The 22,706-nt window shown below is 40.5% G+C and overlaps 1 protein-coding gene and 1 long non-coding RNA gene across 5 annotated transcripts in view; one reads left to right on the top strand and one right to left on the bottom strand.

Annotated features, from left to right (window-relative positions):
• Positions 1 to 11,028: 11,028 nt before the first annotated feature.
• UPF2 (UPF2 regulator of nonsense mediated mRNA decay) overlaps positions 11,029 to 22,706 on the bottom strand; it is a 63,160-nt gene continuing 51,482 nt past the window's right edge. For 3 of the 4 annotated variants that reach the window (XM_033162920.1, XM_033162922.1, XM_033162923.1), the window contains 4 exons: positions 22,271 to 22,412; positions 21,481 to 21,601; positions 13,640 to 13,699; positions 11,029 to 12,298 (listed from right to left, as the gene is read on the bottom strand). In XM_033162920.1, the coding sequence (XP_033018811.1) occupies positions 13,666 to 13,699; positions 21,481 to 21,601; positions 22,271 to 22,412 (297 nt within the window). In that variant the 3' untranslated portion in view covers positions 11,029 to 12,298; positions 13,640 to 13,665. The remainder of the gene's footprint in view (positions 12,299 to 13,639; positions 13,700 to 21,480; positions 21,602 to 22,270; positions 22,413 to 22,706) is intronic. The other variant, XM_033162921.1, reaches the window with a different exon arrangement.
• LOC117054259 lies at positions 14,271 to 22,428 on the top strand. Its single transcript, XR_004427469.1, has 2 exons — positions 14,271 to 14,341; positions 22,160 to 22,428. It is a non-coding gene; the product is annotated as an uncharacterized LOC117054259 (long non-coding RNA).

Here is a 22,706-nt window from a genome sequence, read left to right as displayed (position 1 = left end):
CGTCTTTCTAAAGGCAGGTTTATTGCAGACAGATAACAAACACTCCTCTGGAGCTTTCAGACATGACTGCTCCACACATCCCAGAGGCAAACAACACAAACGCTCTATATATACTGAGCAGCTTAACTACTTAAGAAGCTTAACAACTTAAATCATAACAAAATCGAAAATTCTTTCTAGTAGCACCTTAGAGACCAACTGAGTTTGTTCCTGGTATGAGCTTTCGTGTGCATGCACACTTCTTCAGATACACTGAAACAGAAGTCACCAGATCCTTAAATATAGTGAGGGAGTGGGGAGGGGTATTGCTCAGAAGGGTGGTGGGAATGGGTGATCAGCTGATGTAGGGTCTTCCTCCCAGAGCTTGAGAAAGAGAACTGTCATTGTCTAGGAGAGGTTGTAGATCTACATCGCCTACAGACAGCCACCTAATCTCAAACAGCTCCTCACCCACAATAATACTACAACAGGACTCAACATGGACACTGGTACCAGAGCCTGCAATAAACCCAGATGCCAACTTTGCTGCCACATAAACCCGGACAACACCATTACTGGTCCCAACAACATCAAACATACCATCTCAGGACTATTTAATTGCTCATCTTCCAACATTGTGTATGCAATCAAATGCCAACAGTGCCCTTCAGCTCTCTATATTGGACAAACAGGCCAAACCCTACGCCAAAGGATAAATGGACATAAATCTGATATCAGGAATCACAAGACAGAGAAACCAGTAGGAGAACACTTCAATCTCCCAGGACATTCTATAAAAGATCTCAAAGTAGCTGTCTTAATACAAAGAAATTTCAGAAATAGACTGGAAAGAGAAGTGGCTGAATTACAACTAATCACCAAACTTAAAACCACGGAGAAACCTGGTCTGAACAAAGACATTGGATTCTTATCTCATTATACATAACAAAGCTATCTTTAGCCATCTCACCACTTGCCTTTCCCTGCAAGACTAATTACAGCCGTTAAGAGTCGTCAACAGGTTTTCCACACCTATCAGCTGATCACCCATTCCCACCACCCTTCTGAGCAATACCCCTCCCCACTCCCTCACTATATTTAAGGATCTGGTGACTTCTGTTTCAGTGTATCTGAAGAAGTGTGCATGCACACGAAAGCTCATACCAGGAACAAACTCAGTTGGTCTCTAAGGTGCTACTAGAAAGAATTTTCGATTTTGTTTTGACTATGGCAGACCAACACGGCTACCCACCTGTAACTGCAACTTAAATCATGTGACCTTGCTAATTTGCCAGCGTCTCAGTTTCAAACCCTAACATTTAAGTTACATCCATGGATTTCAATGGGTCTATTCTAAGTTTGATTTAATTGGATATCACCCATAACCTTAGTGGTCAGTGGCTTTCATTTTGATTCCAAGACAAATCAATTTTGTTAAATAAAAATAAATATTAGTTAACAGCTAATTTTAAAAATTTCTAAATATGTTTTAATTACTTGTTTCCTAACTGTTTTAATTATAATTTTAACATTTCATGTAAACCACCTAGAGGTTTTGTTACAATCAATATAATTTTTTATAATAAACTTTATTATTTTAAAAACATTCAAATAACAACACAGTGACAATAAAGGTGGGACACATTAAATCAAACAACAAAAAAGGATGAAAAGGACAAAGAAGAGAAGAAGAAAAAAGGAAAAAAGGAAAAGAAAAGAAAAAGAGAAGATATTTACAATATTAATAAGAAAAACAATCCAATACAAAAATCAGAGAAAGAATTTGTAAAATAATTTCCAAAATATAAAATATTATTGATGTTCACTTCCCCTATTTCCCCCCCTCTCCCTGGGCCATGTCGTTCAACTGGGAGGACAGATGAGATGACAATTTGTGCATTTAATTGCTTCAACTTCCTGCCCAGAGCCTCATAATCACTTATGATCTTCTGGAGGCTATGGCTTGCAGTGTCATTGGTTCCCACATGGACCAAAAGGAAGGGGTATTTGTCAGTGGGTTTTATGATTCCTTGCAGCCGTTCTGTTACATCTTTGATCTTGGCCCTGGGGAGACAGCACACCTCTCGAGACATCTTGTCAGGCCCACAGATCACTGCTTCTGTACCCCTCAGTAGGGAATCCCCTATCATCACTACACGCCTCTTCATAGGCTTGGTTGGGATTCTTCCATGTGCTGTCTCTTCCAAGGTTACCTGCATATTCCCGGAGGACTGACTTTGGTGCTCATCTTCATATTCCTTGTTATGTATTGAAGTTCTCACCCTTGGCCACCAGGGGTGTGTGTATATAGTTCATTCTGCTGCGGTTTTCACTCAGGTCAGCATATGCAAATGAAGGATTATAAACTGACACTCAGGGATTGGATAGCTGCAGAATGTTGTTACTGTTGCGTTGTAGCTGAGTTCTATATAAGCAGGTTGCTGAGCCCTTCAGCTCAGTCCTGTTCCAGCCTTATAATAAACAAGAGCTGTTTGGAAATCACTGTGTTGTCTGCTGTGTTCACCCACGACTTAACATTCCTGATCAACTGTGATGAGGGAGAGATCTTCAAATGGAGTCTGTTCCTTGTCTTCCATGTTAAGGGAGAGCACCTCAAATCGATTCTGTAGTTCTAAACACTCAGAGTGATCCCTGGGCCTTCTATGAGTCACGTTCCTCCATACATCTAGCTGCTGTGTTGGGGAACTGACCTCCTCCTCAGGGATGTCCCCTGTCTCCACCTTGGTGCAGATAGTGTGCTCTGCTGCATCCAAGAAAAGCTCCAGCTCATTGATTCTCTGGAACGTAGAAACACGAGCCTGAAGTTGCTGGACCTTGTCCTCCAGTAGGGCAACCAACTTGCATTTGCTGCAGGTGTAGCTGCCTAGATCTTGCGCCCATTTAACCATTGTGGATTTCACCTGTTCTTCTTTGAGATCCCATTCTAACAATAAATTGTACATACGTGAAATATATCTTCACTATATACTAGTTCTTTTTCAAACTTTGATCTTTCTTTTGCAAGACCCGTTTTTTATCTATTGGGTCATTCCATGAAAATGAGGAAAAAATTCAAAAAAATATTTTTTTAAAAAAAATATTTTTTTTACATGTTAAGTTTGTGTACACATATCAAATTGTTTTGGCAACAAAACAAATTATTCCCAGAATGCTTCATTCCAAGATGGCAACCACCTGAATGTAGCACATGTTGCAAATGAATTTGTTTTTGAAGTTAGACATACATTAAAGGTAAGATAAAATCTATTCAAACCATGTAAACAATTATTGTAATAGGTATACTGAAAGCTTAAAATGTCATCTTTTGATTGCAAATAGTCTATATTGCTCCAATTACATTTTTCATTGGTATTGATTGATTTTAATTATTGATGATGAAGCTGTAACGTGAGTTACCAAAACAAGTTATTTTTAGAATATCTTCCTGAATTGGAGCTTCAGAATTAAACTTTTCTGCATTTTCCTTCTAGGCAATAGATGCAATGTAATCATGTAAACATTATAATTTTATGTTACAGTTTGTGCCCTACAAACACTATCAAAATGTGTAACGTGAGTTACCGCAATTATGGTAACTCGCGTTACAGTGCTCAAATTTTGCATTCTAATTGCTCTTTTCGGAAAATTACTTTTTGGAAAATTACACCTGTGTGGCACAGGATGAAATTCAAAGTGCTCACTGGAAACAAAACCAAGTAAGCTTGTTTACTTGTTCAATGTGGTATAGTGGGAAGCACCACCCATTGGTTCTTGCTTTTGACAATTCTGATCATTCAAAGGAGACAGTGGTATGTTACATAGATTTCATTTTGCAGAAGATTCGTAAAGAAGTTGACATAATTAATGTATGGTCTGATGGACCGAGCTCACAATTTAAGAACAAATATGTTGTGGCTGCAATTGCTGCTCTTGAAGAAAAGCACCACAAGGAAATAAGGTGGAACTACTTTGCTACATCGCATGGCAAAGGCCCAATTGATGGCATAGGAGGGACCATTAAGCGTCAAGTTTGGAATGCAGTGAGAGCAAGAAAGCAAATAGTTTTCAACAGTGGCGTAGCAAGCCTCTGCGCTGCTGGGGGCGGCGGCGGTGCAGACGCACCCCCCTGGGGGAGGGGCAGGACGCATGCGTCGTGACGTCACGGCGCACGTGGATGCAGAAAGGGGGAATTTCCCCCTTCCCGCGGCTTTTTTTCAGCGGGGGTGGGCCAGCGAGGAGGGGGTGACAAGCGTGACAACCCCCCTCGCTGGCCCGCCCCCCCCTGCCGAAAAAAAGCGGCGGAAAGGGGGAAAAGAGAAGCAGAGCAGGTGCTTGAATGCACCTGTTCTGCTTCCTCCCCCCCCAGGGGGTTTTTTCGGCGGGGGGTGGGCCAGCGAGGAGGGGTGTCATGCCAGTGTGACACCCCCTCCTCACTGGCCCACCCCCCGCCGAAAAATAGCTGCTGGAAAGGGGGGAAGGGCGACATGCCCCTGTTCGGGGCCCACCCGGCGGGGCGGGGTGGGAGGGGCCAGCCAAAGTGTCACCCCCTCCCCTGGAACTAGGGGCGGCCTGCCCCCCTTGCTACGCCCCTGGTTTTCAGTGCCACTCAGTTTGTCACCACAGCAACTAAAGTCTCTATGGTGAAAGTAGTGGAGATCACACCAGGCCAAATCGTTAAAAGAAACGCTACGCTGAATATTTTCAAACGTGTGCAGCCAGTGAAGGCCATATCAAAGATGCACCATATTAAGATTCTGGAACACAAACCTATTTGCTCCATACTTTCTAAAAATAGTGATGCAGTAACTAAGCAGACCTATGAAGTGGGAGTTCTACCTTCATTTAGTTCTAACCTTCCTACTGTTGCAGGTTCAACAGTTCCTGCTGATATTAAGCTTGGATCTTGGGTAGAAGTGAGTTATGAGGGAAATGTTTTTTTCCAGGAACTGTGAAAGACATTAAAATTGTTGAAGAGCAGCAGGAGTACAAAGTTAGTGCTATGAAAAAAACTGGAAATTTCTGGACATGGCCTATGCCTGCTGATGAAATATTTTACATCTGATCTAAAGTCATTGGCGTAATTTCCCCACCTACTATGGTTAATTCAAGAGGCTATTATAGATTCTAAACTGTCTCTAACATTCATGTTTAAATAAATATTTGTCAAAATTTCCTACGTGACAAGGAAATAATTGTTTACCTTCATAAAATTCCAATGTATGAAATTATTATTTGAAAAGTAACGCGAGTTACCATATTATGTAACGTGAGTTACCATGAGAAAAGTTATTCAATTAATAACCATTGAAATTTGAGATGCCTGACCACTATGCTATGAAAGGTAAGATTTCTGTAATACTATTACCTAAAAAGTTTTTTTCTAAATTCCTCGTAAGAGGAGGAAAAAGAAAAAACGTGGGTACATAAAATTAAGCTGTCCAATTCATGTAACGCGAGTTACCACACAAAAATAATTTTTATTTTTAATATTTTGAAATTAATATGAAAAAGGTAATAGGTTTTTAAAATAACCAGGTATGTATTATATACACAATTATTTTATTCAAGATTGCTTCTCATTTACTATGTTTAGATATTACTTAATTGTTGTAATCATAAGTCAAATGTAACGTGAGTTACCATGGAATGACCCTATTATGAATCTTTGGTGGATCTGATAATATTGTAGCCAGTCATTCAAATATTCTTTAACCTCTTTGTATTTCTTTAAAGACCATTCCTCTTGATGTTTTTCTAGTAGAGTTTGGTATGTGGCCCACCTCCCCTCCATATTCGTTTTTCTTACTGTGATGACTTCTACTGGTGAGGTCCACAGGGGTATTTTTGGTTCCAAAATTCCTCTATATTTCTTCCAAATATTATATAAAGATTTTCTTACTAAGTGATTTAGAAATCACTTAATAGGAGTGCCAACTGAATTGATTTTTGAATCCTTCCAGATTTAATATCCCCGGGTTTTCCAATGTTATCCATTCTTTTATCCATAGTAGCCCTGCGGCTGCATGATATAATTCTAAATTCAATCAATATAAAATTCATTAAATAAATCCACAGATTATATATATTACACACACACACACACACACACACACACACTAAACCTACACAATTTTTTGGGTGGGGGGAAGGAACTTTTCATTTCTGAAATTTATAACTAAGGTGTTAAGGATTAAATTTAGTCTGAGCACAGTTTAAATAACATCCCAGGCAGGCCCCTTCCCTTCACATGTTTGCCCTCAGTAGCTTACTACCACCACCAATGGTTTGCTTCTGGTCTTGGGTTTCTGCTTCATTAGGCAAGGAGGCAAAGCAGGAGGGTAGAAAACAGTAAAAGGCTGAGGTGTTTGGGCGAAGAACAGGAAAAAATAAGAAAAGTGCCATTTGTTCAAATATTACTATGGCTTCCTTTCTGGGTAGAGGAAAGGTGGCAGAGAGCACAGAATCTTTGGGATTGTTGCATGGCTGCCTGGGCAGGAAAGCGGAAAACTCCAAGAAGAAGTTCTGTCAAGGTTGCCTGATACTGTGCAGACCTTCATTAGCCCTGGGAACATAAATCTTGCTTGGCCATCATTTCTCTAGCAAGACCGCCTCTTGGTGGTTAGATGCAGACACATCACAGCAAAAGAGCTGTATTTGATGTGCACCTGATTGCACTTCAGTGTCTGTAGCATCTGTTTCTTCTGTCCTTCTAAATTGCAGGAATATGTGAACTTTCACGCTTCCTGCTTGTGATTGGACTTACAATTTGGCAAGGGGGGGGGGGAAGAAATGTGCCTCTGTGCACCATGTGGGAGCCAGGGCTGTGGTATAATTTCCCTGCAAGTCTAACAAATAATCAATGGAAGGAACCATGTGTGCTGCTTTAAGAGGGGCAGTTCTTCTTGGCCATTGCTTCTTTCCTAGCCTAACTAAAAGCTCTGGGTGGAGGGGGCAAGTCCTTAACAAAACTAATACAGGCTTTTTTTAGCTTCCCCCAGTACAAAGCTGATTTAAACAGGTGTTGCCCCTGTTGCAGGGGACAGGTCTCTCCAGAGGTCCTTTGTAATTGTGCATTCATGGTGATGGTCTTGGAGCATAGATGATATTGTTCGCTCCTGCAAAATGTTTTTTTTTAAATAATATTTATTAGACTTTTTCCAATTACAACCAAATTACAATCAAATTATAACACATGATTAAATTTATCTAACCCCCCTTTCTCTCACCAAGAGGAGCATGCCAAATTACCCCCCCCTCTCACTGGGGTGAACACTTATGATTTGCCAATTTAATCACCTTACAATGCACATATCATCTTAACTCCTGGGACTTCCCCGACTCCCACCCGTTGACTCCCAAATCAAGCCTAATTTGCAGTTATTGCCAATAATCCCCATACTATTTCCTCTCCTTCTTACATTTACTAATATTTCTAACAGAATACTCTCCTGCAAAATGTTTGTGGTGGACACACTGCTTTGTTTGAGGTCACTGCATGTCTCATAATATCCTGCTGAAATCCTGTAACTTTTCAGACCAGAAAAGTTCTGGGTTTGATTTTTTGTCCTGCTTTCATTGCACTACAACGCAGGTGTGTCACCGCCCCCCCTCCCCTGGAGGGTGGTAATATGGCAGCATTGGGGAAGCAACACAGAACAACTAATAAAGTAGAATGGTGTCTGGACAATCTTGCATAATTCCACCATGAATGCACTATTACTGCAGCATGGACATGTTGCAGAAAATACCCACAAAAACCCCAAACCCCAACATGACTGGGGACGGGCTCTACATTTCCTGCTTTGTCTTACGTTGTAACTATATATTCTGTTTTAAAGAAAGTTAGTACTAACACTCAGTTCTGAGTCATCAGCAGACAGCTTCTTTTAAATATGTCATACATTCCAAGGTAGGACCGGCATGTTCAGTCCAGTGGTTTGCATCTGTAGGGTCATATAGCCAAAATATGAGTAATGGCTTTCATGTTCCAATTCATTCAAAAATTTAGAGAAATTTATACTCAAGAAACATAACTCAAGGCTAATCCCAGATTTGGACAGGGGAAAGGAAGACAAGCAAGTTGTTAAACAAACAAACAAACAAACCAAATTACCTGCTTTACACACACGTGCACCCAGGTCAAGATTCATCTGCTCTTCAAGATTCAGCCTCTAGAAATGACAAGCAAGCTTGTCTACAGTGTGTGTGTGTGTGTGTTTATATATGGGCATCAAGCAGGCATATGCACAGCACATCATACATGGCTCTTATGCCCACATTGGTTAGTTACACATACAGTAATGAGACATGTTGCCATGTATCTTTCCTTTTAAAAGGACTCCCTCCTTCTCCTTTCCCACCTACCCCATGTACCTACCACTTTTCTTTCCTAATCATTATCACTCTACATTCCATGAAGGAGCATGTTCTCAGGCTAGGAGTTTTGTTTTGTACCCCTTCATTGCTTTTGCAGTGTATTCTGTACTTCTGCAAACCCTGAGGGTCCCCTCCAAGCATGCCTGATACCTCCCTTGCTTCTTAGTGGCCTCATTTTTGGCAGCAAGCCTGGAAGCACTCAGCCATTTCCCTATTAGGAGTGATTCTTAGAACTTTTATTATTTATGCAACCACGTTAAAAAAAAATCCCACAAGTTTGCAAGAAGTCCTCTTAAAGGTGACCTTTGCCAGGTTTAGGATTATGTTATCTGAACGCAGAAATCTTTTGAGCACAGCAATCAAAGCAGCCACACCAAAGGCTCTTGCCATTTCCATAACACCAGGAACATACACTTGGGAAAAACCCCTGCAGCAGCGTCACTGGCTCTCAGTGTGCACAATATTTCTGTCAACGGGAAATGCGCCATGTTTGAACTTGGCCTCAGGAATGACTTCACACAACATTTTACTAAATGTGACTCTGGGGAGGGACAGCAGAGAGGCTAATTATGAAAAGCATGCCAAGCGGTAACTGCTGCCAAGAAGTTCAACTAGACTGTGTTAGAAGAAAGTCTTGCAAACCGAGATTAGCTAGTTGCCCAACTGGCTTAAACAAAGTGAATAATTTATCCAGCAAAGATCAGTTGTGCCAATTAAATGCCACCTGCTTTTAATAAAAGCCTGCTAGGAATTATGCAGAATCACACACTCTTACCTCCTTTTGTGATCAAGCAATTGGGAGCTCAGAGGCCTGCCTAGTGGGGGTGAGTCAGTTGGCAAGAATGAAATTCCAACCACCAGCTACGTTCAATGGTCATGCTAGGGAAGATGGTTGAGAAAGTTAGGGCCCAAAGATGCAACTGTAACAAGCACTATTTTCAAAATGGTCACCCTATGCATACAAAAAGCAGGTAATTTGGTGTCTAACAGTAAGGAGCTGCAGGAAAATGGTGCTGAACCTTTCTCCTCCTACACCTTACCTCCATTTGTGGTTCCAGCCACAGGGATACACCTCCTCCTATTCTTTTAAGTCCCACAGAACACTAACCGAACACATTACTTAAACCCCACAGAACAATATATGGTCATTTTGAGAATTCCCACACCTGGATTTGCAATCCCCTTGCCACCATACAAGCAATTTCTAAGCTTCGAAGTGATAGGAACACCTTCAGTTCCAGCCAATGCTACCACACAATACTTTCAGGAAAATTTCCTAAATTGAGAAATACAACCTTGTACCTTTGTACCACAGCGGGTGGCGCTGTGGGTTAAACCACAGAGCCTAGGGCTTGCTGATCAGAAGGTCGGCGGTTCAAATCCCCACGATGGGGTGAGCTCCCATTGCTCAGTCCCAGCTCCTGCCCACCTAGCAGTTTGAAAGCACGTCAAAGTGCAAGTAGATAAATAGGTACCACTTTGGTGGGAAGGTAAATGCTGTTTCCGTGCGCTGCTCTGGTTCGCCAGAAGCGGCTTAGTCATGCTTGCCACATGACCCGGAAGCTGTACGCCGGCTCCCTCGGCCAGTAACGCAAGATGAGCGCCACAACCCCAGTCAGACACAACTGGACCTAATGGTCAGGGTTCCCTTTACCTTTGAGTCAATGGTTTTATTAGGTTCTCTGAATTCAAACATACAGAGATCAAAACAAAATAAAAAATAAAAGAATCCTTCCAGTAGCACCTTAGAAACCAACTAAGTTTGTTCTTGGTATGAGCTTTCGTGTGCATGCACACTTCTTCAGATACACTGAAATAGAAGTCACCAGACCCTTGTATATAGTGAGTGTGTGGGGAGGGGTATTACTCAGAAGGGTGGTGGGAATGGGGGATTGGCTGATGGGTGTGGAAAACCTGTTGACGACTGTTAACGACTGCAATTAGTCCTAAAGGAAAAAGCAAGGGGTGAGATGGCTAAAGATAGCTTTGTCATGTATAATGAGATTAAGAATCCAATGTCTTTGTTCAGACCAGGTCTCTCCGTGGTTTTGAGTTTGGGAATGAGTTGCAATTCAGCAGCTTCTCTTTCCAGTCTATTTCTGAAATTCCTTTGTATTAAGACAGCAACTTTGATATCTTGTATAGAATGTCCTGGGAGATTGAAGTGTTTCTCTGTCTTGTGATTTCTGATATCAGATTTAAGTCCATTTATCCTTTGGTGTAGGGTTTGGCCTGTTTGTCCAATATAGAGAGCTGTTGGCATTTGATACAGAGATCAGTGCATGAGCAGCACACAGGCTTCCTCTCACTGTTACAACAGCCGAATCAGTTTCAGCAAAGAAGTATCAGGAATCAAAATACAGTGCGAAGTAAATTCAAGCAGGGGCAGAAACTATTAATTGAAAAACTTACCCAATAGGTTCTGCTGTGTTTTAAGATAAAGACAGCTCTCCAGCAGCAGAATTGGGGGCATTAATCCATATTATCCCCAAACCCCTAAGATGGGAATTGTGCAGAAGGAGGTAATCCAGAAATCTCCAGCTGCTAGCTGGCTTATCACGTTGAAGGGGACGGAGATGCACATCAATTTCCTGTAAAAATCTTTCAACGATGAGCCAGATACTAAAGCACCAGTCATAAAATGGGACACAAAGACAAAAAACACCACCCCAATTCTAAATTACAACACTTTATTGCAGCATCGGCAAAGATCAGTTTTCTGAAGCTGGTGAAGATCGGGCGGCATTTCTGACTGTGTGTACGCAAGTGTGAAATGTAACAAGTTGTACAAGTTTCGTTTTAAATTCTACATGCAGAACTCAACAGAGGTAAAAAGGATTTTAAAATAGTTCAGAATTTTTAGCATACAGATGTGCTCTTTAACTGAATGTTCTAGACCTACGTGAAAGCAAACAAACAAACAAAAAAATCCCCAGAACTATACTAACAAACAAGATTGTCAGAAACTGACCCAGAAACCTCATTTCCATTTAGAAAAATAAAAATTCTACTTGTTGCCAGCTAATTTTTCCTTGTGTTTTAAAATATAGACACAGAGGCTTATCAACCCATGAAAGTCAACAGAACGTTCAACTCCACTTCTCGGCATCTGTCTGTCATGCTGACTGGCACATTTTGGTTTTCAATGCTGCTTTAAGGAGCTCCTCTAGATCCGTTCTCAGGCTGGCATCAGGCTGTTTGAAGCAACTTTGGGTCAATGCTCCCTCTCTACCTTCCCATCCACTCTGACCTTCAGTAGACCATCCCACTCCCCTGGATCTGCTCCCTTCTTCACTTTCCCCCTCCTGCAACACATGCAGAGAAAGGGTTTCCCCCTTGAAACAAAATCCTCTTTCTCGTGGAATATCTGGTGTTTTGGTAAATCAGGTGCTGTCTATTTTACCCTGCATGTTGGGGTTTACTATACGATAATTACCTCTTGCTCTACCACTTCTCTAATGCAGACTGGAGCCCCAGATTAATATTCTCCTGACATGACATGCCCAATTCAGAGAAAATGCCACTCCTATTAGGTTTGCTTTCCCCCCTACTTCGCCATCAATACCGTCTCCATTCCAGCATAATCCATCTTATTTAAGTTGCGCTTTGTTGTAACTGAACTGCTCACTGGTAAAGTTAACCATCTCATTTATTTGCTTCCATTCTCATGAGAAGATTAATCCTCACATGGTTCCATAACAAGATGCTTTTTGTTTGTTTGGTAGGCTGTGACTGGGAGCTTCCGCTATTTCTGTTTTTAGTGGAGGCTGGTGTATCTGCTTTATGGCTCCAGCCTGTCCCAGATTTTCGATTCTGAACTCTCTAGACCGACATGCTCAGATGTGTCCGCTGCTCTCGTTTAATTGCTGGAGGACTCCACTAATCCACAACATTGGAGATACAGGACCTAATGAAATGACGCTTGCTGCTGGATCAACGTCTCCTAACAAAGAAGAGAAAAGACAAAGGAAATACATATCAACAACAAAGAACTTCTGGTGAAAATATCGGAAGCCCAGAAGAGGAGCTCAATAAGATTTCAAGTGGTCAGGCAGGAGCTTCTCTGTCTAGGACCCTGTGGTTACCTCCATGACTGAAAGAAACAGGATAAATGTTGCAAATCTGCATAATTTATACATGGGGCAGAATACAGCTTCCCAATGCAGTAGATTTATTTATTATTTATTTATTTCACATAGTAGTCTCAGAACTGACTACAATAATGAGGTTGTACTGCAAGGTTCTTCAAGGACAGGGATCTAATGACATTCTTAGGCATGTGCAACCTGACAATTTTTCTTCCTCATCACTCCACAATCTATGTCAGAGGTGGGGAGCTGGATTTGACCCACCCTCCATGGGTCTTTTTTTTTTTTGCATTCCCATTTTTTAAAATAACAGAACAAAACTGTGTTAGTGTGCCATGTATAAAATCAACCCTAACCCTCAGTTTGCTGATTCAGTCCTTAGGGAAGGAGTCAGCTAACCAGTCCCATCAGTGGAAGTCCTGCACAAGAGCTCGCTCCTCCTGAAATTGACATGGGCTTGGGACCTCCCTCAGAACAGCAGATATAGGCAGGAGGGGGGAGAAGTTTTCATCTGACAAGCTGCAATGCTTGTACAGAAGGAACAACTGGAAGTTGACTTCCACCATTAGAATCCAAGGCTTAGATGCTGTTGTTCCCAAGTCACATTTTTTCCTGCAAGTATATCTTACATTCAAAGCTGAATCGGAGTTGATCTTTCAAATATGAAGTTCAAACCTAGACCTACATATTTTGAAAAAGGTTTATTTGGGTGAACTGATTATTTTTGGTGTCTTGGGTGGTCTACTATAGCCTCTCTGCCTGTATCCCTTACCTTAAAATGCCACGTTGACTCCTAGAGTAACCTTTTATACTCTATGGCACATTAAACCGTAGTGCTATGGTTTAATATCAACAATAAACTTGCTAGTGCATGCTGCTCAAAACCTCCTATAGCACATGCCCCTTGCTCCTGGTAAGCTATCAATCAAGCAAATCTGGACTTGTGGTTGGGTTCCCCCCCCCACCTACCCACCACAACTAACTGTGGTTACTGTTCATGGTTGGTTGGGGGAAATAAACCACAACCCTAGGTTCAGACAAAACAATGAGCCATACTGGCTTGCTGCATTCATGGCATGGCAGGAGCAGGGTAGATATGCAGCAGGAACTTTGGAGCAGTGCTCTTTCACATTAAATGGTTCAATGTGACATGGGAACTGGACCTATACCTGGAACCCTCCTCCCCCAAAACTCACTTTTCTTTCTGTTTCCGTGACTAATCTCAGCTTCGGCGCTGTCTGTTCCCTCTCTCTCGCCTGATCATATTAAAAAAATAGGAATGATAATGAAATTGAGAAGTGCTCTAGTTTCTTTATGAACTGCATTCTTCTGCAATATACTTATTTATATACCCTGCTCTTTAGTCAAGAGGCTACCAAAGCAACTTAAAGTTATCATATTTCATCTTTTTTAAGGCTCAAAGTAGTACCTTTTTCATAAGTGGAAATACAATAGGCACAAAGGTTAATTTTAACTTCGAAATCCACTCCCCCCCCACACTGTAATTTTACACTGCAACTGCTCTGTTACACCAATGGTTAGGCAATGGATTCACAATCATGAAGTAAAACATGATCATTGTCTATTTTTGGAGACATTAATGTGATTTCATTTCCCCCCCCCCCCAATACAGAGACTGGTAAGGAATAAGCCCCAAGGTATTGCTGCTCCTCTGGACAGGAGTTGTTGGGCAAAGGGACCAATTCAAGAGAAAGAACTGAAGTGAACAGAAAGCGATAAATGGTGCATGCTGCTGCTAAGGCTAAGTGTGAAAACCAGGAAGCTCCCAGTTAAAATGTCATTAGATAAGTCACCATTTCAGTTTCCTTCCACCACCAACAGCAACACAGACAAACTGAAATAAAAAGATATAAAAAAAGAACTGGATTTCCATTTTGGTGGGTATCTTGAATAAGTTTAACAATGATGTCCTCTGACTCCCTATCTATCAGCTAAGGTTAGGATTGCCTGTATGCCAGAATCAGACACCTGGATATCATAAATGTCCAGGGTAGATTTGGGCACCTTTTCTCCCCCAGCAAGGGCAATTCCCTCAGAAAAGTAGAAACCAGACTACCTCTATGGATATTAAATAGTTATTCTTGTGCCTGTTCAAAAGATACTGCCAATTAAATAACCACCCTCTTTGTTTAACAGAGTTTGGGGCAACAGCAAGCCTCCTGCTAGGAGCTGAAATTGGACTACATACTTTGTTTTGTATGCATCAAGGAGGGTGTGTGGTTAGGGCATATACAGCAGGTCCTTGCCATGCAAAGACAGTTAAAAGCTTGTAACTCATTAGCTGTGTCTTCCTGAAGGAGTTGCTTTGTTCTCTTCTTAATAGCCAACTCTAGCTGGATTCCTTCTTCCCCCTTGTTGGCCATGGGGAGACCAGCAGTCTGCATGACGTGTGCTGGAGGCTCTCTGTTTAACATGGTCTTGTAAGTATGCCTAGCTAGATGGGCAAGTTTCAGAAATTAAAATATCTATTTTCTTTTATTCTTGTCCTAATACCGCTAGCCCCTCAAACCTAGTAAGACGACCCTTACAGTTTAAGATATTCTGTTTGTTCCAACAGTTTTCCATCTGGTGAGCATTAAGGATGCTCCAGGACTTACTACACCATTTATGCCAGAAAGAAATCAGGGCTGTCAAGAAGAGCCATAAAGCTGAGTGGGTGGTGCCACCTGTGAGCATCCAGAGGTGCTGGATTACAACTCCCATGACCCCATGTTGGCTGAGGCTGATGAAAGAGAAGTGGCTGAATTACAACTAATCACCAAACTTAAAACCACGGAGAAACCTGGTCTGAACAAAGACATTGGATTCTTATCTCATTATACATAACAAAGCTATCTTTAGCCATCTCACCCCTTGCCTTTCCCTGCAAGACTAATTACAGCCCTTAAGAGTCGTCAACAGGTTTTCCACACCTATCAGCTGATCACCCATTCCCACCACCCTTCTGAGCAATACCCCTCCCCACTCCCTCACTATATTTAAGGATCTGGTGACTTCTGTTTCAGTGTATCTGAAGAAGTGTGCATGCACACGAAAGCTCATACCAGGAACAAACTCAGTTGGTCTCTAAGGTGCTACTGGAAAGAATTTTTGATTTTGTTTTGGCTGATGAGAGCTGGAAGCCAGCAAGATCGGGGGAGGGGGGGGCACAGGGTGCTCAACCCTGCCATGAAGGGACCTCTAGATTGGCTCTTCCTTTCTCTCAGCAATTCTAAGACATATAAACAAACATACAAAAATTGTAGAGATGGCAGTATTTTTTAAGCATTTTGACTTGAGTAAGGTAAATTCTGCAACAGGAAACTCTCAATCCTTTTTTACAGAACCCTTAGAGAAGTAGATGTAATGCATGGGATGTGCTTTCTATACCAGAGATGCAAAAAAGCACATCTAAGGAGCAATCCCTACCCCACCTCAAAAAACTTGTAGCACTTTGAAGCTATAATGACACTTATATGAAAATACAGTTCTCCCCCTGCCACAAAAAACAGGTACCAAGCTGCTGCTAGCCCTGAACAGATCCTTTCTGAAAGGAGACACAGACTCAAAATCCACTATTTAATCTGTCAGATCATTTTTCAGATGATTCTCGTGCTGATGTGGGTGTTCCATCTACTCTTGGGTTTTCTTCTTTTAATAGACTTTCAGCAGAGTTTCTTTTTAATTGAGTATCTTTATTATTTACAAGAATGAGATGGCAAGAATAAACATTGACATCCTAGGCATCAGTGAACTAAAATGGACAGGAATGGGCGAATTCAGTTCGGATGACTATCATATCTACTACTGTGGGCAGGAATCCCGTAAAAGAAATGGAGTGGCCCTCATAGTCAACAAAAGAGTGGTGAAAGCTGTACTGGGATGCAATTTCAAAAATGATAGAATGATATCGATACGAATCCAAGGCAGACCTTTTAACATCACAGTAATCCAAGTTTATGCACCAACTACCAGTGCTGAAGAAACTGAAATCGATCAATTCTATGAAGACTTACAACACCTTATAGAAATGAAACCAAAGAAGGATGTTCTTCTCATTATAGGGGATTGGAATGCTAAAGTAGGAGTCAAGAGATAAAAGGAACAACTGGCAAGTTTGGCCTTGGAGTTCAGAATGAAGCAGGGCAAAGGCTAATAGAGTTTTGTCAAGAGAACAAGCTGGTCATCACAAACACTCTTTTCCAACAACACAAGAGACGGCTCTACACATGGACATCACCAGATGGGCAACATCGAAATCAGATTGATTATATTCTCTGCAGCCAAAGATGGAGAAGCTCTATACACTCAGCAAAAACAAGACCTGGAGCTGACTGTGGCTCAGATCATCAGCTTCTTATAGCAAAATTCCAGCTTAAACTGAAGAAAGTAGGAAAAACCACTGGGCCAGTAAGATACAATCTAAATCAAATTCCTTATGAATACACAGTTGAAGTGAAGAACAGGTTTAAGGATTTAGAGTTGGTGGATAGAGTGCCTGAAGAACTGTGGATGGAGGCTCGTAACATTATACAGGAGACAGCAACGAAAACCATCCCAATGAAAAAGAAATGCAAGAAAGCAAAGTGGCTGTCCAATGAAGCCTTACAAATATCGGGGGAGAGAAGGCAAGCAAAATGCGAGGGAGATCGTGAAAGATACAGGAAATTGAATGCAGATTTCCAAAGAATAGCAAGGAGAGGCAAGAGGGCCTTTCTAAATGAGCAATGCAAAGAAATAGAGGAAAATAACAGAATGGGAAAAAACAGAGATTTGTTCAAGAAAATTGGAGATATGAAAGGAACATTTCGTACAAAGATTACCACAATTAAGGACAAAAGTGGAAAGGACCTAACAGAAGCAGAAGACATCAAGAAGAGGTGGCAAGAATACACAGAGGAATTATACCAGAAAGATATGGAGGTCTCATACACCCCAGGTAATGTGGTTGCTTACCTTGAGCCAGACATCCTGGAGAGTGAAGTCAAATGGGCCTTAGAAAACCTTGCTAACAACAAAGCCAGTGGAAGTGATGATATTCCAGCTGAACTATTTAAAATTTTAAAAGATGATGCTGTTAAGGTGCTACACTCACTATGCCAGCAACTTTGGAAAACTCAGCAGTGGCCAGAGGATTGGAGAAGATCAGTCTACATCCCAATCCCAAAGAAGGGCAGTGCCAAAGAATGCTCTAACTACCGCACAATTGCACTCATTTCACACGCTAGCAAGGTTATGCTTAAAATTCTACAAGGCAGGCTTAAGCAGTATTGCACCGAGAACTCCCAGAAGTGCAAGCTAGATTTCGAAGGGGCAGAGGAACCAGAGACCAAATTGCAAACATGTGCTGGATTATGGAGAAAGCTAGAGTTCCAGAAAAACATCTACTTCTGCTTCATTGACTATGCAAAAGCATTTGACTGTGTCGACCACAGCAAACTATGGCAAGTTCTTAAACAAATGGGAGTGCCGGATCACCTCATTTGTCTCCTGAGAAATCTCTATGTGGGACAAGAAGCTACAGTTAGAACTGGATATGGAACAACTGTTTGGTTCAAAATTGGGAAAGGAGTACGACAAGGCTGTATATTGTCTCCCTGCTTATTTAACTTATATGCAGAATTCACCATGCGAAAGGCTGGACTGGATGAATCCCAAACCGGAATTAAGATTGCCGGAAAAAATATCAACAACCTCAGATATGCTGATGATACTACCTTGATGGCAGAAAGTGAGGAGGAATTAAAGAACCTTTTAACGAGGGTGAAAGAGGAGAGCGCAAAATATGGTCTGAAGCTCAACATCAAAAAAACTAAGATCATGGCCACTGGTCCCATCACCTCCTGGCAAATAGAAGGGGAAGAAATGGAGGCAGTGAGAGATTTCACTTTCTTGGGTTCCATGATCACTGCAGATGGTGACAGCAGTCACGAAATTAGAAGACGCCTGCTTCTTGGGAGAAAAGCAATGACAAACCTAGACAGCATCTTAAAAAGCAAAGACATCACCTTGCTGACAAAGTCCGTATAGTTAAAGCTATGGTTTTCCCAGTAGTAATGTACGGAAGTGAGAGCTGGACCATGAAGAAGGCTGATGGCCGAAGAATTGATGCTTTTGAATTATGGTGCTGGAGGAGACTCTTGAGAGTCCCATGGACTGCAAGAAGATCAAACCTATCCATTCTCAAAGAAATCAGCCCTGAGTGCTCACTAGAAGGACAGATCCTGAAGTTGAGGCTCCAGTACTTTGGCCACCTCATGAGAAGAGAAGACTCCCTAGAAAAGACCCTGATGTTGGGAAAGATGGAGGGCACAAGGAGAAGGGGACGACAGAAGATGAGATGGTTGGACAGTGTTCTCGAAGCTACTAACAACAACAACAACAACATTATTTACAAAAAATTACACTGGTTGAATACAAATAAAATAACATAATGCTTTCTTCTTCCAGGCATCCGGCCAGAGACCTAATACTGACTCATGCTCATTACACACTGACCCATGTTGATCACATTGCCTTTATAAAGGCTCTTGTTGCTGGGTAATTTTTCTGTTGCCTAGCAACCTGTTCAAGAACAATTATCAAGTTCTTTCTAGAATATTCCAACAGCCCTCCTAACTTGAAATTCTGTCTTGAACACCTGTTAATTTTTTCTTTTACTCAGTAAGACCCAATTCCATAGTCAGCATTTTAAATTTTACAGCAAAGGCTTTGTAAAAAATATCTGCAATCATAAACTCTGTAGAACAATACCTGAGCTTAATCCACCCTTTTAAAATGCAGTCTTTTAAATGTGCATAGCGTATATCTAAATGTTTTGTTTTAGGTCTACATTTTTCTGATACATGATTGATTATCTTCAGATAGTGTTATTTAAATGTAGATCATTAAAAAGTTGTCTGAAACGTTCAACCTCATTACAGGCTAGAGACAGGCTAATATATTCTGCCTCAGCACTTGATACTGCTACCAAGCTTTGTTTTATTGATACCATTCAATAGGAGTTTGTTTATACATACAGTCCCAGGTGTAGACTTTCTATCTGTAGAAGTCCCCCAATCTGTGTCAGTATAAACACAGAAATCATCATCACTTTGTTCTGATACTTTAAGCTTATAATGAATGGTTCCTTTAAGGTATCTTAAAATTCATTTCATTGCATTCCAATGTTGCTGTGTTGGCTTAAGACATTTTTCTGCTAAGTATGTTAGTTGTATTTGATATGTCAGGTCTGGATATGTTTGCTAAATAAAGCAAACTTCCAATTACACTTCTGTATTTGTCACTATCCTCAAATACTTTTTCATCATCTTGTTTTTGATATTCTAGAGTCATTGAAGTAGCAACTGGATTACAATCATCCAAACCATTTGACTCTAGCAGAGCCTGAATTTTACTACTTTGGCTAATCAAAAAAGTGTTTGATTCATCTCTTTTGCATGTCTAGGTAATTCTTCACTGTTCCTAAATTTTTAATTTCAAAATGTGCTTTCAAACCTTTTTCAAACTTGTTTTTCTGCTTATCTGAATCATAAATCAATAAAAGATCATTAACATAAACCACCAAATAAGTAATTCCATCATTATCTTTACAAGTGTACAGACATTGATCAGCTTTGCTTTGTTCAAATACAAGATTTTTCAACATACTGCCTAATTTCTTGTTCCAACACCTAGCTGCCTGTTTTAAACCATAAATGGACCTTTTTAGTTTGTGTACCAGACTTGGATCTTTCACAAAACCCTGTCGTTGAATCATGTATATTTCTTCTTCAAGTTCACCATATAAAAATGCAGTTTTAATAACAAAATGTGAAGCTTTAATTTTCTTTTCTGCTGCTATTTTTAACAATAGCCTAACACTTGACTATTTTGTTCCTGGAGCAAAAATTGATTCATAGTCTTCACTGTATTTTTGTGCAAATCCCCTTGCAACCAATCTAGCTCTAAATCTCTCTACCTGACCTTGTTCATTTCTTTTAATTTTAAATACCCATTTGGAACTGAAGGGTTTTCTCCCTTCAGGTAAAGGTACAAGTTCCCAAGTTTCATTTTTATGCATTGCTTCCATTACCTCTGACATAGCATTAAACCAACACTTTGCTAATTTTGGTTCCATATCATCAATTTCTTCAAAACATTCTGGTTCATAAGCTACAGGTACTTTCATTGCTTTATTTATGGCAGTGATGGCCAGACTTGGCACTACAGCTGTTTCTGGACTACAACTTCCATCATCCCTAGCTAACAGGACCAGTGGTCAGGGATGATGGGAATTGTAGTCCCACAACAGCTGGAGGGTCGTGTTTGGCCATCACTGCTTTATGTATATCTGATAATTTTGAAATTCACTCTGATAATGTACAGGTGCTATCCTCTCTCTTTCTTAAAATAGGAGTACTCACTGTTTCAGGTTCTACCTTAACATCAGTTTCTCTATCCTGAAAAGTTTCTCCACTCATTGCTGTTTGTCTCTTAACCTCCTGTTTGATTTTTCAGTTTGTCTCTGTCTCTCACTTTGAGATAATCTCTGGCTTGAAGGAAGACACACTTCAGAAGTATTTTGTCTACCTTGTGCTTGCGCTCATAAAAAATGACATCTCTATTCACTATTACACTTTTGCTTTTTAGAGACCCAGTCTATACCCTTTTGTTTGAAAATCATAACCAAGAAATTTTCATTCTAAGCCCCTTGAGGAGTTTCCTGCATGTCTCTGCTTGAACATGCACAAAATATTGACAACACATGCAAATGTCCCAACTTGGGTTTTACACCATGAAGCAACTTATAAGTAGTGTTAGTTACAGAGGTATACGATCTATTTATAATGTAGTTTGCTGTAACCAATTATAACAAGGCAGTGTTCCTATCACCCCAAGATTCTAAGCAGAGACATGAAGCACTTAACCCCTGAAAGAATTCCCTTTTACCTTAGGATATTGTCACTTCTATCCTAAGGGTTTTTATGCTTGAAATAGTGAAAGCTGCAGGAAGTTGAAAACAATGCAATAATCATCCTGTTTCTAGAATACCCACCTTCCACCAGTTTTAAAGATTAGATCGGCATTAGGTGCTCCCTTTGGATGCTGATAACGAGGCCGCCGTTCCCTGTTGGTATTTGCTGGAGCTGGCCGCTGAGCCAAGGATTGCATCATCTCTGCATATTAAATATACACATATATAGATATAAAATTTAAAAGTAAAGAAGGCAGCAGAGGGTATAGCTACATTGCAAATTCAAAGGAGTTTCATGGATGGCTCTCAATTTTTTAATCTTTCAGTGGAAGAATTCTGGGAAATGTTATTTTGTGAAAGAGTTAGACCGTGACACAGCTGAAACACATGAACAATAAAGAAAACACATTTTTCCTATTTTTGACAAAATATATTTTTAAAGGCTAAACACTGGCATTTAAGATGTTTTTTATATGCACATTATTTAACAATGTTTTTCTGCCAGGCAGAAACCACAGTAACTGATTGGTTATTGAATGAGCAAACCATGTTTCCACTATGCTTGCTGGAACGTTTTTAATTATGATTCCTTATCCAGGCAACCAGCCCTACAGGTTGGGCGAAAAAGCCACTTCAAAGGATGACAAATGTCTATTTAATTGACATTTATTTGAAAGATTGAATCTTTTAATTTTGTTTAATATTGTTTTTCTTTAATTTGGTAGTCAAGGAAATAAATGATCTGTCAATTCCTTCACAGGAATTTGGAGCAGGCCCACACAAAACCAGTCAAATGGTGCTATGTGGTAGAAGGTTGAACCTCAGCAATAACCTCATCTATATGAAGGCCCTTTGGAAGGGTAACTCATACCTTGATAGTCCTCTTGTTCCTGTCGTTCATTGATATCCAATGTCAATTTTTTCATTCTCATCCTCTCCTCTTGCTCAGCTTGTTGTTGATTCCAGTGATTTGCAGCCAATTGAGACGACATTGGCACATTTAGGATCTTAAACTGAAGACAGACAAGACACCTCTGAGAACTTGTGCTTATTCTTTTATTGCTTGCATACTGCATTTGATTTTTATCCTGGCTGCATTTTTAAACTTATTGTAGATTTTTATTGTATGGTTATGGGGAAGATTTTTTGTACAATTTATTTTACGTGGTGTCTTATATGTAAGCTCAATGAAAGGAACAAATGTATGACTTAACATGTTCTAGATGGAAGAAAAGTGCAAAAATGTTGCTGGTTTTTATTTGCACCAATACTTGCAACTCTAAGTCCAAACTATTTCCAGAAGTGGG

The sequence above is a fragment of the Lacerta agilis genome, chromosome 10 (genome assembly GCF_009819535.1).
Source record: "Lacerta agilis isolate rLacAgi1 chromosome 10, rLacAgi1.pri, whole genome shotgun sequence".
In the NCBI taxonomy this organism is placed as follows: Eukaryota; Metazoa; Chordata; class Lepidosauria; order Squamata; family Lacertidae; genus Lacerta; species Lacerta agilis.
This window is presented reverse-complemented; position numbering and strand designations above follow the sequence as displayed.